This window comes from Oncorhynchus gorbuscha, linkage group LG10, assembly GCF_021184085.1.
Source record: "Oncorhynchus gorbuscha isolate QuinsamMale2020 ecotype Even-year linkage group LG10, OgorEven_v1.0, whole genome shotgun sequence".
NCBI classification, from domain to species: Eukaryota; Metazoa; Chordata; class Actinopteri; order Salmoniformes; family Salmonidae; genus Oncorhynchus; species Oncorhynchus gorbuscha.
Window position 1 is genome coordinate 39,216,819 of NC_060182.1, and position 19,372 is coordinate 39,236,190.

The 19,372-nt window shown below is 40.8% G+C and overlaps 2 protein-coding genes across 3 annotated transcripts in view; one reads left to right on the forward strand and one right to left on the reverse strand.

The window, feature by feature from the left end:
- Positions 1-19,372, reverse strand: part of igfbp6b (insulin-like growth factor binding protein 6b) — an 89,234-nt gene that overhangs the window by 23,421 nt on the left and 46,441 nt on the right. The window lies entirely within an intron of this gene.
- The window catches only part of spryd3 (SPRY domain containing 3), a 98,897-nt gene that overhangs the window by 17,444 nt on the left and 62,081 nt on the right, over positions 1-19,372 (forward strand). For both annotated transcript variants that reach the window (XM_046366022.1, XM_046366023.1), the window contains exons 3-5: positions 1,354-1,429; positions 16,838-16,962; positions 17,265-17,400. In XM_046366022.1, coding sequence (XP_046221978.1) covers positions 1,354-1,429; positions 16,838-16,962; positions 17,265-17,400 — 337 coding nt within the window. The remainder of the gene's footprint in view (positions 1-1,353; positions 1,430-16,837; positions 16,963-17,264; positions 17,401-19,372) is intronic.

A 19,372-nucleotide genomic window follows, 5' to 3' on the forward strand; every position in this document is an offset into this window, starting at 1 on the left:
CTCGATCCTGACAAGTCTCCCAGTCCCTGCCGCTGAAAAACGTCCCCACTGCATGATGCTGTCACCAACATGCTTCACTTTAGGTATGGTGCCAGGTTTCTTCCAAAGGTAATGCTTGGCATTCAGGCCAAAGAGTTCAATCTTGGTTTCATCAGACCAGATGATATAATGTATCATGGTCTAGTCTTTAGGTGCCTTTTGGCAAACTCCAAGTGGCTGTCATGTGCCTTTTACTGAGGAGTGACTGCCGTCTGGCCACTAACACGAAGACCTGATTTGGTGCTGCGGAGATGGTTGTCCGTATGAAAGTTTCTCCCATCTCCACAGAGGAACTCTGGAGTTCTGTCAGAGTGACCACCGGGTTCTTGGTCCCCTCCCTGTCCAAGGCCCTTCTCCCCCGATTGCTCAGTTTGCCCGGGCGGCCCTTCTCCCCCGATTGCTCAGTTTGCCCCGGCGGCCAGCCCTAGGAAGAGTCTTGGTGGTTCCAATCTTCTTCCTTTTAAGGAGGATGGAGGCCACTGTGTTGTTGGGGACCTTCAATGCTGCAGAAATGTTTTGGTTCCCTTCCCTAGATCTGTGCCTCGACACAATCCTGTCTCGGAGCTCTACGGAGAATTCCTTCGACATCATGGCTTGGTTTTTGCTCTGACATGCACTGTCAATTGTGGGACCTTTATATAGACCGGGTGTGTTCCTTTCCAAATCATGTCCTTTCAATTGAATTTAGCACAGATGGACTCCAATCAAGTTGTATAAACATCTTTACCACAGTATAAACAACATATAAACAACATTTACCACAGGTGGACTGGAAACAGGATGCCCTTGAGCGGAATTTCCCCCTAGCAAAAGGTCTGAATACTTATGTATTTTCAATACATTCGCAAATTTTCCAGAAACAGGTTTTTAGATTTTTTTGCAATAAAAATAAAGAAATTATATATATATATATATTTTTTTTGAGTAATGCTGTAACATAACTGGAAAAAAGGAAAGGGATCTGAATAGTTTCCGAAGGCACTGTACCTAATGAATACAACTACGACATACAGTACTTAATACAACACAGCTTTGGTGACACCTCTGTCTCAAAAAATAATGGTTTAGATTGTTTAGAAATGTTGGAAATTTAAGCTTCTCCCAACCGTGCCGTTCTGCTTGTAAAATAATGTGAAAATGGAAAAACTGCTTTTGGTTAAGTGTTTCTACTTGAATATAACATTGAATACCCCTTCTCCTAAAACTGAATATATTAAAACAATTATGACTATTATTATACGACAACTAAATTCAGCTTAGTTTTGCAATTTGCAGATGTCTGAGTGAAAGTGTTTCCTTGTTATTTCTCTTCAGCTATCAAGGGAACTCTGATGAGGTTGGCTGCTATGTGGCTCCCCGTCCCTTATCAAAGGGAAACTGCTACTTTGAGGTAAGTGTTAACACCCGTTTTATTTTCACCAATGATTAGTATCCTTAGATGATGATGATAGCCTTATCTTTTGAAATGTGTGTGCCTTGCACGCTTCTAAGCAGTTATTATTTTCAATTGTACAATGGGTGGGTCTAATGCTAATAGGGGCAGCAGGTAGCCTAGTGGTTAGAGCATTGGGCCAGGCCAGTAACCGAAAGGTTGCTAGATCGAATCCCTGGTAAAACTTGTCATTCTGCCCCTGAACAAGGCAGTTAACCCACTGTTCCTAGGCATCATTGTAAATAAGAATTTGTTCTTAACTGACTTGCCTAGTTAAATAAAAATCCTGAATGCTGATTGGTTAAAATCGGATTCCAGCCGCTGTCTATTCCACAAGTTATCAACGGCTAAAGCTATGACGTTAAAATGCCTATTTACTCTGTTCCATTTGACTGTGCAATCCACTGTCTCATCAGTCCAGCCAGGCAATTTATAAACTTGATCTCCACTATAAAAAACATCTAGACATTATCCAAACCTAATTGAGATGGTTCGGGATGAGTTGGAGCACAGAGTGAAGGAAAAGCAGCCAACAATTGTAGAGCATATGCGGGAACTCCTTCAGGTGAAGTTGGTTTAGAGAATGCCAAGCGTGTGCAAAGGTGTCATCAAGGCAAAGGGTGGCTACTTTGAAGAATCTCAAATGTAAAATATATTTTGAGTTGTTTAACACCTTTTGGGTTACTACATGATTCAATAATAATAATAATAATAATAATAATATATGCCATTTAGCAGACGCTTTTATCCAAAGTGACTTACAGTCATGTGTGCATACATTCTACGTATGGGTGGTCCCGGGAATCGAACCCACTACCCTGGCGTTACAAGCGCCATGCTCTACCAACTGAGCTACAGAAGGACCACATGTTATTTCAGAGTTTTCGTGTCTTCACTATTATTCTACAATGTATAAATAAATAAAAACCCTGCAATGCGTAGGTGTGTCCAAACATTTGACTGGTGCTGTATGTATGGCAATAGAACAAATGACTGTCCATATATACAGAACAAAAAGACTCGATGACTGTCAACCGAACCGATAGAACGAACGACCTGCTGGCTTGGGTAGCAACCCTAGATTTGTGTCGGGAGTATGAAGGATGAAATAGTATGAATAAATTCATCAAAATATTTTCTTTCCATGAAAATATGTATATCATTATTTGAATATATTGGTAACCCGTTGTATAAACGTGATAATGCCCTCGAAGCCGGTGTTTGGAGGATACACTACCGTTCAAAAGTTTTTTTGTTTTTGAAAGAAAAACACTTTGTCAATTTAAAATAACATCAAATTGATCAGAAATACAATGTAGACATTGTTAATGTTGTAAATGACTATTGCTGGAAACGGCTGATAAAAAAAAAAAATGTTTTATGGAATATCCACATAGGCGTACAGGGGCCCATTTATCAGCAACCATCACTCCTGTGTTCCAATGGCAAGTTGTTTGCTAATCCAAGTTTATCATTTTAAAAGGCTAATTGATCATTAGAAACCCTTTTGCAATTATGTTAGCACAGCTGAAAACGGTTGTTCTGATAAGAAGCAATAAAACTGACCTTCTTTAGACTTGTTGAGTATCTGGAGCATCAGCATTTGTGGGTTCGAATAGAGGCTCAAAATGGCCAGAAACAAAGGACTTTCTTCTGAAACTCGTCAGTCTATTCTTGTTCTGAGAAATGAAGGATATTCCATGTGAAAAATTGCCAATAAACTGAAGATCTGGGACCGAGAGACTGAAAAACAGCTTCTATCTCAAGGTCATCAGACTGTTAAACAGCCACCACTAACATTGAGTGGCTGCTGCCAACACACTGACATTGACTCAACTCCAGCCACTTTAATAATGGGAATTGATGGGAAATGATGTAAATATATCACTAGCCACTTTAAACAATGCTACCTTATATAATGTTACATACCCTACATTATTCATCTCATATGCATACGTATATACTGTACTCTATATCATCTACTGCATCCTTATGTAATACATGTATCACTAGCCACTTTAACTATGCCACTTTGTTTACATACTCATCTCATATGTATATACTGTACTCGATACCATCTACTGTATCTTGCCTATGCTGCTCTGTACCATCACTCATTCATATATCTTTATGTACATATTCTTTATCCCCTTACACTGTGTATAAGACAGTAGTTTTGGAATTGTTAGTTAGATTACTTGTTGGTTATTACTGCATTGTCGGAACTAGAAGCACAAGCATTTCGCTACACTCTCATTAACATCTGCTAACCATGTGTATGTGACAAATACAATTTGATTTGATTTGAACCTTGTGTACTACTCCCTTCACAGAACAGCAAAAACTGGCTCTAACCAAAATAGAAAGATGAGTGGGAGGGCCCGGTGCACAACTGAGCAAGAGGACAAGTATATTAGAGTGTCTAGTTTGAGAAAAAGACGACTCACAAGTCCTCAACTGGCAGCTTCATTAAAAAGTACCCGCAAAACACCAGTCTGAACGTCAACAGTAAAGAGGCTACTTGCTTGCCTTCTAGACAGAGTTGCAAAGAAAAATCCATATCTCGGACTGACCACTAAAAATACATTATTAAGATTTGCAAAAGAACACAGACACTGGACAGAGTATTCTGCCTAGAAGGCCAGCATCTAGGATTTGCCTCTTTAACAGCTTGTCTCCATGACTCCACAGCAAGTTGATAGTGGCTCTAGTTATCCAAATTTCCCAGATTTTTTTCTCTTCAAATTCAAGCAAATATGCGATCAAATCCATGAGCCTTGAGGTATAGATTAAGGGTAAAGGGTTTATAAGTAGTTGATAATTGTTTAAATGCTAGGCCTACTTACTGTATAACCCCTTTACAAATCCTTTTAAGTAGGTAACATGTTACCATACTAAACTTAGGTTGTAAACTTGGCCTAATATGAGAATATTATAACAGTTCAGTGTAATTTCATGCAGAACGCTTTTCTTAGTAGCGTCAGTGCTGACATGTTGTTGAAAGTGATGTTCCTCATGCTCCTGACCTACATGAGATGTGTATGTGCGCAAGCTAGAGGCCATTTTCCAAGCAAGATACCAGAGTTTCTCAGAACCGGATCCCTTTTTATCAAAGAAAAGGGTAACCAAAATCATTCTCAAATGCTAGTCACAGTTGGAGTCTGATGGCTATCTGCAAGTTAGATTAAATGAGTTTGACATTTACAGTTAGAAGTTGAGAAGTGATCTTTAAAGAACTCCACATCCATACTTTATGTGATCCGGTTCTCAATTCTCATTCGGCGTGACGCACATCCTGTGAAATTCCCCCAGATATTGAAAGTTTGGGGGCATTCTTTCCCATAAAGGTCATTTGCCTTTCAGAGTATGCGTCACTAGTATCCTCATGTTTCCTCATTATGCTTTCACAAGGAAATAATTTCACCTTCGTCAGACACTGCCCCTGTGCACTCAAATCTAGGCCGATCTGTCTTCTGTGAATCCAGCAGAAGAACATCTGGGATTTGTGGCATTCCACTTATTTCAACATTTTTATTTGAATTCCATTTCAATCCATTCAAAGTCCATTCCAATTTCATCAGCCTATCTAAGCACAGCTGCGTCTGTGAATCTTTCATTCAGACATTTATAAGCTTTTAAGTACCTTCTACTAATGTATTTGAACCTGTCAAGTGTCAAGTGCAGTACAGCCAGTAATGTAAAAGCCTAGAGATTGAACTGAACTGAACAAAAAGTTTCCTCGAATGAGTGCGGAGGAGAACAGGTGAGTGAGACCTGGACTTTCACTCAAAAACCCAAGGCGTTCAGTTTCAGACTGTGAATAATCACGTGGGATCCAGCCCAGAATCTGGGTTCAAATAGTGTTTTCTTTCAAAAACTTAATGTGATTGAGCTTGCTAAATTGCCAGATAGGCAGAATTTGCACTTTTAGGACTATCCCATTGGTTCCTCTGCCACTCTTCCTGGGTTCCAAGCACATTAAGGCACATCACACAAAAAATATACCAACCACAAAAAATATACATCATACAACATCATTACGCCACAACACAAAGTGTATAATAACTAGAGGTCTACCGATTTAATCGGAATGGCCTATTTCAAGTTTTCATAACAATCGGAATTGTATTTTTGGGCACCAAATATATATATATTTTTTGTATGTATTTTTTTGTAAAATAAATTTTAAAATTGTATTTTTTATTTTTTTTGTACTTTTCATTTAACTAGGCAAGTCAGTTAAGAACACTTTCTTATTTTCAATGACGGCCTAAGAACGGTGGATTAACTTCCTTGTTCAGGGGCAGAACGACAGATTTTCACCTTGTCAGCTCGGGGGATCCAATCTTGCAACCCTACAGTTAACTCGTCCAATGCAATAACGATCTGCCTCTCTCTCTCGTTGCACTCCACAAGGAGACTGCCTGTTACGCGAATGCAGTAAGCCAAGGTAAGTTGCTAGCTAGCATTAAACTTATCTTATAAAAAACAATCAATCATAATCACTAGTTAACGACACATGGTTGACGATATTACTAGATATTATCTAGCGTGTCCTGCATTACATATAATCTGACTGAGCATACAAGTATCTAAGTATCTGACTGAGTGGTGGTAGGCATAAGCAGGCGCGTAAACATGAATTCAAACAGCACTTTTGTGCGTTTTGCCAGCAGCTCTTCATTGTGCGTCAAGCATTGCGTTGTTTATGACTTCAAGACTATCAACTCCGAAGATGAGGCTGGTGTAACCAAAGTGAAATGGCTAGCTAGTTAGCATGCGCTAATAGCATTTCAAACGTCACTCGCTCTTAGCCTTCTAGTAGTTGTTCCCCTTGCTCTGCATGGTTAACGCTGCTTCGATGGTGGCTGTTTTCATTGTGTTGCTGGTTCGAGCCCAGGGAGGAGCGAGGAGAGGTACAGAAGCTATACTGTAACACTGGCAATACTAAAGTGCCTATAAGAACATCCAATAGTCAAAGGTTAATGAAATACAAATGGTATAGAGGGAAATAGTCCTATAATTCCTATAATAACTACAACCTAAAACTTCTTACCTGGGAATATTGAAGACTCATGTTAAATGGAACCACCAGCCTTCATATGTTCTCATGTTCTGAGCAAGGAACTGAAACGTTAGCTTTCTTACATGGCACATATTGCACTTTTACTTTCTTCTCCAACACTTTGTTTTTGCATTATTTAAACCAAATTGAACATGTTTCATTATTTATTTGAGGCTAAATTGATTGTATTGATGTATTATATTAAGTTAAAATAAGTGTTCATTCAGTATTGTTGTAATTGTCATTATTACAAATAAATAAATAAATATCGGCCGATTTTTAATCGGTATCGTCTTTTTTTGGTCCTCCAATAATCTGTATCGGCGTTGAAAAATCCTAATCGGTCGACCTCTAATAATAATGCCATAAAACAATATTAATGTGTGTGTGTGTGTGTGTGTGTGCCTGTGTCTCTTTACAGTCTGTGTTATTCCATAAGGTGTAGTTTTCTGTTCTTTAGATTTGATTTTACTGCTCGCAAGAGTTACTTGATGTGGAATATAGTTCCATGAAGTCATGGCTCTGTGCAGTAGTGTGTGTTTTCCGGAGTCTCTTCTGGATATGGGGAGTGTCCTGGGGCAAGAGACCCCTGGTGACATGTCTTGTGGTGTATGCATGGGTCTCTGAGCTTTGTGCTAGTCCTTTGAACAGACAGCTTGGTGCTTTCAACATGTTAAAATCCCTCACAAAGACAAGTATTGATGCAGTCAATCTCTCTTCTACTTTGAGCCAGGAGAGATTGACATGTATGTCATTGATGTTAGCTCTCTGGGTATATTTAAGAGTCAGCTGTGCTGCTCTGTTCTGGGCCAACTGTAATTTGCCTATGTTTCTCTTGGTGGCACTTGACCATTTGACTGGGGAGTAGTCCTGGTGTGAACAAAACTAGGGCCTGTAGAACTTGTTTTGCTGAGCAATGTCAAGAAAGCAGAGAAGCGCTTTATACAAACAGACCTCTCCCCATCTTAGCTACTGTTGCATCAATATGTTTTGACCATGCCAGTTTACAATCCAGGGTTACTCAAAGCAGTTTAGTCTCCTTGAGTTGCTCAATTTTCACATTCATTTCAAGATTTAGTTGAATGGTTTGTCCCAAATAAAATGTATTTCGTTTTTGAAATATTTAGTACTATCTTATTACTTTCCACCCATTCTAAAACGGACTGCAGTTCTTTAGGTATTGCAGTGATTTAACTTGCTGTGGTAGCTTATGTGTATACTGTTTAGTCATCAGCGTACATAGACACACAGGCTTTACTCAGTAACAGTGGCAGGTCATTAGTAAAGATTGAAAAAAGTAAGGGGCCTAGACAACTGTCCTGGGGAATGCCCGACTCTACCTGGATTATGTTGTAGAGGCTTCCATTAAAGCACACCTTCTGTGTTGTGTTAAATAGGGAACTCTCAATTGACAATAAAGCATTTTTTGAAAAAACAACTACTAGCTTCTCATACATTTATTTCAGCCAATCATCAGTCATTTGTGTAAGTGCTGTACATGTTGAGTGCCCCTCCCTGCTTTGCTTTTCTTCTGTAGTGGAATGACTTTTGCTTCCTTCCAGGCCTGAGGGCATTTACTGTTCTGCAGGCTTAGATTAAAGAGATGGCAAATAGGAGTGGCAATATAGTCCGCTATCATTCTCAGTAAATTTCCATCCAGCCCCAGATGGCTTGTCATTGTTGATTGACAACAATCATTTTTTCAATGCTTACACACTCTCTTAATGGATTTTTTTTTTACAATGCTTGTCTGTCATAATTTGAGTTATGAATGGCTGTGTAGGTTCAGAGTTTGTTGTTGGCATTGCCTAAGTTTGCTAATCTTGCAAATGAAAGTAGATGGCAATATCAGTTGGTTTTGTGATGAATGAGTCATCTGATTCAATGAAGGATGGAGTGAGTTTGCTTTTTACTATCATTCTTTATTAGGGCTTGGCGATATGGCCAAAATATAATTTGACAGTATTTTATGGTTTAGATTAATGAAAATTCAATATTGCTTTATAAGTAGTGAGTGACACTAGGGTGGCAACACATACATTCTAAGTGATTCCAATGGGTCTTTCTTCATTCTGATTTGCTTTATTCTGTTCAGTTAAACTTATTTTCTACATTTTAATCAATTACTGCATTTCCTACACTCATTTGAGATTGTTTCCACACTGCCACGTAGGGCTGCATGATATTGGCAAAATATCTTTGCCTTATTTTTACCAAATGTTGCAATTGCGATTTGACTTGTGATTTAGATTTTTAAAAACTTGTCATGGAAATTGAATGATGTATAATTCTATAGTTGGAACATAATAGTAGGCACTTTGAATACAGTGTTTCACATGACAACGAATAAAAATGCCAGGGAGGAGTTATTGTAACAGGGTAGGAACCAAAGTGTTGGTCTGTGTTTTTCCTAGGGGACCCTATAGTCTTTGGCTACATGAAATGCTTTCTTTTAGCTAACATATTCATGCTTCACCAAATCCTCTTTCGTTTAGAAGATACTGTCGCACAAACAACATGCTGATTTAGGCCTACACCATCACTGGTATCAGGCTGTATAGCTATCTACATTTGCTCTGACTCAGTACATTTATTAGCTAATGATTTAGCGTTAGTGGTTAACACGATGTAGCCACAGCTTACTAAGAAAACTAGATGTTTACAGATGCAAGAGACACAAACTAATAGTGAAATTATGGAATGCTAGTGGATTTATATTAAGACGCAAAGTGGAAGCGGCATCGTTGTCATCAACATTGTTGTGCTGCATTGACTGAACACAACTGTCTTTTGGTGAGCAACAAGAAATGCGCTCCTTGAGTGACTGGGCAGGGCTAGGATTGTGTGAAAAGAGTGAGATGACTCAAGTAGTGGAGTAAATTATAGGCACTTTAGTATTGCCAGTGTAACAGTATAGCTTCCGTCCCTCTCCTCGCCCCTACCTGGGCTCGAACCAGGAACACATCGACAACAGCCACCCTCGAAGCATCATTACCCATCGCTCCACAAGGGGAACAACTACTCCAAGTCCCAGAGCGAGTGACGTTTGAAACGCTATTAGCGTGCACCCCGCTAACTAGCTAGCCATTTCACATCGGTTACACCAGCCTAATCTCGGGAGTTGATAGGCTTGAAGTCATAAACAGCTCAATGCTTGAAGAGCTGCTGCTGCCTACCATCGCTCAGTCAGACTGCTCTGTCAAATATCAAATCATACTTAATTATAACATAATAACACACAGAAATACGAGCCTTTGGTCATTAATATGGTTGAATCCGGAAACTATCATTTCAAAAACAAAACGTTTATTCTTTCTGTGAAATACGGAACCGTTCCGTATTTTATCTAACTGGTGGCATCCCTAAGTCTAAATATTGCTGTTGCATTGAAGGTTGTACAATGTTATGTCATAATTACGTAACATTCTGGCAAATTAGTTCACCACGAGCCAGGTGGCCCAAACTCTTGCATATACCCTGACTCTGCGTGCAATGAACGCAAGAGAAGTGACACAATTTAACCTGGTTAATATTACCTGCTAACCTGGATTTATTTTTGCTAAAAATGCAGGTTTAAAAATATATACTTCTGTGTGTTGATTTTAAGAAAGGCATTGATGTTTATGGTTAGGTACAGTCGTGCAACGATTGTGCGCTTTTGTTAAATCGTCCCCCGTTTGGCGAAGTTGGCTGTTTTTGTTAGGAAGAAATAGTCTTCACACAGTTCGCAATGAGCCAGGCGGTCCAAACTGCTGCATATACCCTGACTCTGTTGCAAGAGAAGTGACACAATTTCCCTAGTTAAAATAAATTCATGTTAGCAGGCAATATTAACTAAATATGCAAGTTTAAAAATAAATATTTGTGTATTGATTTTAAGAAAGGCATTGATGTTTATGGTTAGGTACATGTTGGCGCAACGACAGTCCTTTTTCGCGAATGCTCACCTCATCGATTATATGCAACGCAGGACGCGCTAGATAAACTAGTAATATCATCAACCATGTGTAGTTATAACTAGTGATTATGATTGATTGTTTTTTATAAGATAAGTTTAATGCTAGCTAGCAACTTACCCTGGCTTCTTACTGCATTCGCATAACAGGCAGGCTCCTCGTGAAGTGCAATGTAAGGCAGGTGGTTAGAGCTTTGGTAACTAGTACCAAGTGCGGCTTGGTTGGGTTGTGTTTCAGAGGACGCATGACTCTCGACCTTCCTCTCTCCCGAGCCCGTACGGGAGTTGTAGCGATGAGACAAGATAGTAACTACTAACAATTGGATACCACGAACTTGGGAAGAAAAGGGGATAAAATAAAAAAGAAAGTGTTCATACCCCTTCACTTATTCCACATTTTGTTGTTGCAGCCTAAATTCTAAATGGATTAAAGTTTTCTCACCAATCGACACCCCATAATGAAAAAGTGAAAACATGTTTTTAAAATTTTAGCAATTATATTTTTAAATGGAATACATAAATGTCTAATTTACATAAGTATTCACACCCCTTAGTCAATTCAAGTCTCTAAGACTTGGATTGTACAATATTTGCACATTATTTGTTTTATTCTTCAAGCTCTGTCAAGTTGATTTATTTCTAGACAACCATTTTCAAATCTAAAAAATGTTCAAGTCGATTTTTAAGTCAAAACTGTAACTAGGCCACTTAGGGAACATTCAACGACGTCTTGGTAAGCAACTCAAGGATATATTTTGCTTTGTTTTAGGCAAATGTATCTCCCAGTGTCTGATGGAAAGCAGACAACCAGGTTCACCTTTAGGATTTTGCCTGTGCTTAGCTCTATTCTGTTTATTTTTATCCCCCGCAAAAACTCCCTAATCCTTTCCAATTACAAGCATACCCATAATATGATTCAGCCACCACAATGCTTGAAAATATGAAGTGGTACTCAGTGATGCGTTGGATTTGCCCAAAACATAATGCTTTGTATTCAGGACATAAAGTTAATTTCCTTGCCACATTTTTTGCAGTTTTACTTTCGTACCTTGTTAAAAACAGGATGCATGTTTTGGAATATTTTTATTCTGTACAGGCTTCCTTCTTTTCACTAGTAGTTGATCCATCCGGTCTTCTCCTATCCCAGCCATTAAACACTAACTGTTTTATAGTTGCCATTGGCCTCATTGTGAAATCCCTGAGCAGTTTTGTTCCTCTCCCGTATCTGAGTTAAGAAGGATGCCTGTATCTTTTACATTTATTTAACCTTTATTTAACTTGGCAAGTCAAGAACAAATTCTTATTTACAACAATGGCCTACCCCGGCCAAACCCGGACAACGCTGGGCCTATTGTGCGCCACCCTATGGGACTCCCAATCACGGCCGAATGTGATACAGCCTGTATTTGAGCCAGGGACTGTAGTGACGCCACTTGCGCTGAGATGCGGTGCCTTAGACAGCTGCGCCACTCGGGAGCTTTGTCGTGACTGGGTGTATCGATATACCATCCGAAGTGTAATTAATAACTTCACCATGCTCAAAGGGATATTCAATGTCTGCTTTTTTAAAATCTTTTTTTTTACCCATCTACCAATAGGTACCCTTCTATGCGAGGCATTGGGAAATCTCCCTGGTCTTTGTGGTTGAATCTGTGTTTGAAATGCACTGCTCGACTGAGGGACCTTAAAGATAATTGTACATGTATGTGTGAGGTACAGAGATGAGGTAGTAACTCAGATCATTTTAAACACCATCATTGCACGCAGAGTGAGTCAATGCACATTTTTACTCCTGATGCTTGCCATTTTTTCTCGTACTTTTCTCGGTAATATGCAAGATTAACTTATTGCCTTCGGAAAGTATTCAGACCCCTTGATATTTTCCACATTTTGTGAAGTTACAGCCTTATTCTAAAATGGATTTAAACATTATTTTTTATTTTTTCAATCCCAGCAATGTGCACGATACCCCGTAATGAAAAAGACTAAACATGTTTTTAGATATGTTTGCAAATGTATTAAACAAAAAACAGATACCTTATTGACATAAGTATTCAGACCCTTTGATATGAGACTCAAAATTGAGCTCTGGTCTATCTTGTTTCCATTGATTATCCTTGAGGTGTTTATACAACTTGATTGTAGTCCACCTGTGCTAAATTCAATTGATTGGGAATGATTTGGTGGGAATGATTTGGAAAGGCACACACCTGTCTATATAAGGTCCCACAGTTGACAGTGCATGTCAGAGCACAAACAAAGCCATGAGGTCGTAGTAATTGTCTGTAGAGCTCCGAGACAGGATTGTATCGAAGCACAAATCTAGGGAAGGGTAACCCAAAATATTCTGCAGCATTGAAGGTCCCCAAGAACAGATGCCTCTGTCATTCTTAAATTAAAGAAGTTTGGAACCACCAAGACTCTTCCTAGAACTGGCTGCCCGGCCAAACTGAGCAATCAGGGGAGAAGGGCCTTGGTCAGGGATGTGACCAAGAACCCGATGGTCACTCTGACAGAGCTCCAGAGTCCCTCTGTGGAGATGGGAGAAACTTCCAGAAGGACAGCCAACTCTGCAGTACTCCACCAATTAGGCATTTATGGTAGAGTGGCCAGATGGGAGCCACTCCTCAGTAAAAGGCACATGACAGCCTGCTTGGAGTTTGCCAAAAGGCACATAAAGGATTCTCAGACCATGAGAAACAAGATTCTCTGGTCAGATGAAACCAAGATTGAACTTGTCACATTTGGAGGAAACCTGGCACCATCCCTACGGAGAAGCATGGTGGTGGCGGCATCATGCTGTGGGGATGTATTTTCAGCGGCAGGGAATGGGAAACTAGTCAGGATCAATGCAAAGATGAATGGAACAAAGTACAGCAAAATCCTTGATGAAAACCTGCTCCAGAGGTCAGGACCTCAGATTGGGTTGTAGGTTCACCTTCCAACAGGACAACAATCTTAAGCACACAGCCAAGACAATGCAGGAGTGGCTTCAAGAGAAGTCCCTGAGTGGCCCAGCCAGAGCCCAGCCATGAACCCGATCAAACATCTCTGGAGAGACCTGAAAATAACTGTGTAGCATCCAACTTGACATAGCTTGAGATGATCTACAGAGAAGAATGGGCTGCGCTTGTAGCGTCATACCCAAGAACACTTGAGGCTGTAATCTCTGCCAAAGGTTCTTCAACAAAGTACTGAGTAAACGGTCTGAATACTTACGTATGTGATATTTAGCAACAATTAAAAAAGAAAAACTGTTTGTCTTTGTCATTATGGGGTATTGTGTGTAGAATAAGGCGGTAACCTAACAAAATGTGGAAAAAGTCAAAGGGTCTGAATACATTCCGAAGGTACTGTATAGCAAAATACTCAGTCAATGTTGCAGGCTGCAATCTTTCTATGATAAACATTAGAAATATGATGGCAATGGATAATTTTTGCAAAAAAAGAACATGCTTTTTCACTTTTAGCTTATTTACTTCTGTGGCTGCTAGCTAAATAGCATTGCACTTCTGTTGTAATCTGATGTAATTTAAGCTATTTTCTGCTGAATGTGTTGCACTAATGCATTTTCTTTGAATGGAAACTATAGTTGCACGCCCCTGATCAGTCTGTTGAAGCAAAGAAAACTATTCATTTTCAATATAAAACGTAGGTGAAATAGTTTAAAGTGCATTGTTTTGACGTTCTGCGTTCTTGAAAATGCAGATTTATTGACTATTAACGCGACCCCTGGGGCTTCTTGCAGTGAATTTACATTTACATGTAAAGTCTACAAATGATTTGTAATTATGTTCCAGCTTCTTTGACCATCCGCTCAGTAACAAAATTGTCCCCTGTCTGAATCTAGTTGATGATCCCTGGTGTAGGGTGTCTGGGAGGATTTGAGTTGTGTGCTATAAACAGCCTTTCAAAGCACTCAATGATTACAGATAAGTGATACAGGGCGGTAGCCTTAGAGTTCTTGGGAACGAGAATGATGGTCAGCTTGAGACATTTGGGATTACAGATTGGGACAAGGGGAGGTTGAAAATGACTGAATATACCTGCCAGGTGTTCTGCGCATGCTCTGAGAACACAGCCCACGGGTGTTGACCTGATTTAAAAACCTTACTCACGTCGGCCTCGGAGAGTGAAATCCCCAGTCCTCTGGGTAGGCGGGGGCCCTCATGCATGGCCCGCTGTTGTTTTTTGTCGAAGTGTAAAATGCGTTGGGGTCCTCTGGTACAGAGGCATCGTTGGGCAGATCATGGCTGGGTCTTCCTTTTTTAATCTGTAATTGACTGTAGCCCCTGCCACATGTATTGGGCGGCGGAGCCAGTGATTGAGGTGGTTAGGTCGTTGGCGCTATCGCCGTAGTCCCCGAACTTATTCTAGTCAGTGCTAGCACATCAGTCCTGTAGCATAGCCTCTGTGCATCATGGGTACTTCCTGTCTGAGCTTCTGCTAGGGACTTCTGCTACGAACGAGGGCCTTGTATGCTTGCTTGTGGGTAGAGTAACAGTTGTCTAGGCGAAGGGGACTTGTTGATGGAAGTTGGGAATCACGTGTCTTAATGACGCAGAATTAAAATCACAGGCAACAAGAAACGCAGCCTCCGGGTACAAGATTTCCTGCTTGTTTATAGCCTCATACAGTTTAAGTGCCAACTTGTTGTTTTTCTTGTTCTCAGGTGGATTATATACAGGGTCTGTATTTGAACCGGCTATCCCAAGACTGGTGAACAATGGGTCAAGACTTCCACTGAGCTAGAGAGACTTCCACTGTGTTTTCAGAGAGAGTGAGTGTTGGACAGGTTTGCAGCCAGAGGCACAGGAGGACTACCCTCTCCTGTATGGGCTGAATCACCTTTCACCTACTTATGCTTGGCTCTACTGCCAGCCGCTGGCTGTGACCGTATCTCTCTCTCCCTGCCTGGCTCGCTGAGAAGGCAGAGAGGGGTGGTTGCCCAGGGAAGTGGGGAGCCTGGGGAGGCGGTGGGCCATCCAGCTGTAGACTGGTATGGAGTCGGCCAGTCAGGCCGGGTGTGTGCGTATGTGAGAGAGGGGAGAGGCTGGGGTTGAAAAGTCAATGATTTAATAGCAGCCCCTGACAGCAGTTTTCCATTTAAAGTTGTGACTCAGTGAAGTTCTCACAGTAACTGTTGACTGTTCGATTTTCTGTTAGGCCTAAATGTCTCGCTCCTCCCTGATCTAATTGTGAAACACCAGCATTGTGGTAAACACCTGGGTATGTGTCACATACAATGTTCCCTCTAAGCTGTTGGTGCGCAGCTCCCCGGGACTGGCGCGCAGAAGAAATATCAGCTTCCGCAGAGAAGCACATTGAACTTCACTCAGCTTTCTAGTTTTCCCCTTTAGTTAACTCTATCAAAGTTTCCATCTATTGTTCGAATTGTGATCGAATCAACACAATATTAGCCACTTTCAATGCAACATACCGAAACAAAATGAAGTATGCAAGTGATTTTCTTGTAGGCAGAGTGCATTGGAGTAGGATTCTATTGCATTCACAGGCACGACTCTGGCCCAAACTCTACACAGATCTGTGCGCCATAACCAATCAGAGCTGCAGTATCCCAATATGCAAATGGACCATTGCCATATGGATCTGTGCCATTCAATTTGACCTGCACTGTGTTTACAGCATGAGTGGTCGTGAGTAGATGTACTTGTTTTGAGATCAAAGCAAGAGCTGCATGTAGCCAGGTGTGTACATTTTCTCATATTCTTTGTTAGTGAGTTATTAGTCCAGTTATAGATCATTTCTAGTCCGCAATGGGGGAGTGATTGCTTCCTAAAAAGCAGAAAATGTGTGCATTTCAAGTCTGGTAAAGAGCTTTTTGTCTGTAAGGGGCAGTCTTGTATTTTGAGATGGGCTTGAATAAGCTATGAGGCCAATAGGCAGAGGGTAGCACAATTTGTCAGATTTTCTATAATAATGGTATGGAAATAAGGAATTTTATTTAGTCAAATGGTTTCTTGCATCAAACATCACAAAATGTTCAGTCAGAAATTTGCTCAATGCCAAAAATATTTTTGAGTGAACATTGGTCACACATGCATCAATATTCTTTCCCATATGAAAATGTGTGTGTGCCACATCTTTACTTTCTTGAATAGACTACTTATTATTTATCATGCTTGTGTCTTCTTACATAGGTGAATTGTTATGAATCATGTAGGTATTGTTTCTGGCTGTTACAGTGGACTGTGTGTTATGTTCAAATAGCCTAAATCCACTTCAAGGAGAGATGAGAGTGCGAATATCTTTTTCAATCGTTCCGCTTATCTTCTGTTAGTCAGCACATTACCTAAGGGCGCGCTTTCTTTATTTTTTGACCTAGGTGACCATAATGGACACAGGGGTGAGAGGGACGATAGCAGTAGGCCTGGTGCCACAGTTCTACAAGCTGGACCATCAGCCAGGCTGGCTGCCACAGTCTGTAGCCTACCACGCTGATGATGGCAAGTAAGTCTCACACCATGCAGATGACCGCAAGTAGGCCTCGGTCATACCAGCTCCTCAGGTTGACTTCTAAGATGTTTTGTTATAGATGTAGGCTAATTGCAGGGACTTTCAGAGATGCTATGGACCTTATTTTTATTTATTTATTTCACCTTTATTTTAGCAGGAAGTCCCATTTTTAAGACCAATGTCTATTTTTTTACCACCACAAAAATATTTACACCACAGGCATGATAATGTCCTACGGCATTGTCCAGTGTGAATAAGACTCAATGAGTCACTGTTATCCTTTTTCTTATGTATAGGCTGTACGATGGGAACCCTGTGGGCCAGCAGTTTGGGCCCAAATGCAACCGTGGTGACAGGATTGGCTGTGGAATATACTGTGATACCATCGAGGCTGGGTTGACCACTGTCTTTTTCACCAAGAATGGCAAAGAGGTGAGTTGCTCCTTGCTTTTGCCCAAGTTCCACAATGAGAGACCATCAAATAATGGGGGCTTAACTCCAGTGCTGTTGACCGCTGCTTGAAGGGGAATGAATGTGTTTTACAAGCTAGGTCAAATGTCGCTAAGCCTTGTTAATACCCAAGAAGGGCAGAGGCAATAATTTTGATACTTTGTATCCCTAATTTTCTTTGTTATTTTGTCAGTTACCTGTACATAATGATTAACCGTTGATCGATTTTAGTGAAGCAGGTGGTCAATGCTGACACCATGTTTGAATTCTGAGTACACTCTTTAAACCGGCAGAGATTTGTTCTGTCTTGCAAAACATGGGTGGTTAATTCACTGCAGTATTAGGCCTTATATTTAGCCTACGAATTATGCTTATGAATGAGCTTCTAAATAGGTTGATGATCTTTAGCCTATCTATCTTCACTGTTCTCCTGCGCAAGTACATACCTCCGCTTGCCTCTCAGCAGGCCTTCCAGCTATTCCTTGTTGAGTCCCAGGAAAAACTAGGCTACAACTTGTTGGTCACACACACTATATATACAAAGGTATGTGGACACCTCCTTCCTACACCTGTTTCTGACAGGTGTATAAAATCAAGCACACAGCCATGCAGTCTCCATAGACAAACATCGGCAGTAGAATGGACTTACTGAAGACCTCCGTGACTGTCAACATGACATTCCGTCATTTCGTCAAATTTCTGCTTTGCTAGAGCTGCCCTGGTCAACTGTAAGTGCTGTGATTGTGAAGTGGAAAAGTCTAGGAACAATAACGTCACAGCCGCAAAGTGGTAGGCCACACAAGCTCACAGAACATGACCGCCGGGTGCTGTAGCGCATAGAGTGAAAAATCGTCTGTCCTCTGCAACACTTGCAACCGAGTTCCAAACTGCCTCTGGAAGCAACGTCAGTACAAGAACTGTTTGTCAGCACAAGACCGCACACAACACTGAGCTGCCTCTCACAAGCTTAAGATCACCATGCGCAGTTTAAAGCTCACAGCCATTGGACTCTGGATCAGTGGAAACGTGTTCTTGTGAGTGATGAATCACACGTTACCATCTGGCAGTGCGATGGATGAATCTGGGTTTGGCGGATGCCAGGAGAACACTACCTCCCCGAATGCATAGTGCCAACTGTAAAATTTGGTGGAGGAGGAATAATGGTCTGGGGCTGTTTTTCATGGTTCGGGCTAGGCCCCTTAGTTCCAGTGATGCGAAATCTTAATGTTACCGCATACAATTACATTCTAGATGATTCTGTGCTACCAACCTTGTGGCCACAGTTTGGGGAAGCCCTTTCCTGTTTCGGCATGACAATGCCCCCATGCACAAGACGAGGTCCATACAAAATGGTTTGTCGAGATCGTTATGGAAGAATTTGACTGGCCTAACCTCAACCCCATCGAACACCTTTTGGATGAATTGGAACGCCGACTGCAAGCCAGGCCTAATCTTCCAACATTTGTGCCTGACCTCACTAATGCGGTTGTGGCTGAATGGATGCAAGTCCCTGCAGCAATGTTCCCTCATCTAGTGGAAAGCCTTCCCAGAAGAGTGGAGACCGTTGTAGCGGCAAAGGGGTATCAACTCCATATTAATGCCCATGATTTTAGAATAAGATGTTCAATGAGCAGGTGAACATATACTTTGGTCAAGTAAAATGTTATTTGTCACGTGCCGAATACAACAGACCTTACCGTGAAATGCTTACTTACAAGCCCTTAACCAACAATGCATTAGTTAAGAAGATATTTACTAAATACATTATATATAGTACAAACTAGCAGCAGTGTAAAAACAAAAGGTAGGGTGGGCCTTGTCAATGTAAATAGTCCAGGAACTTATTCTAGGTTATTTCTGATCAATTGGCTAAGTATGATTGGTGGATAGGTAAAGTGGTAGGCAAAGGGTGAGTAATCGTCTGATTTTTTTTAAAATACACTGCTGCTACTCG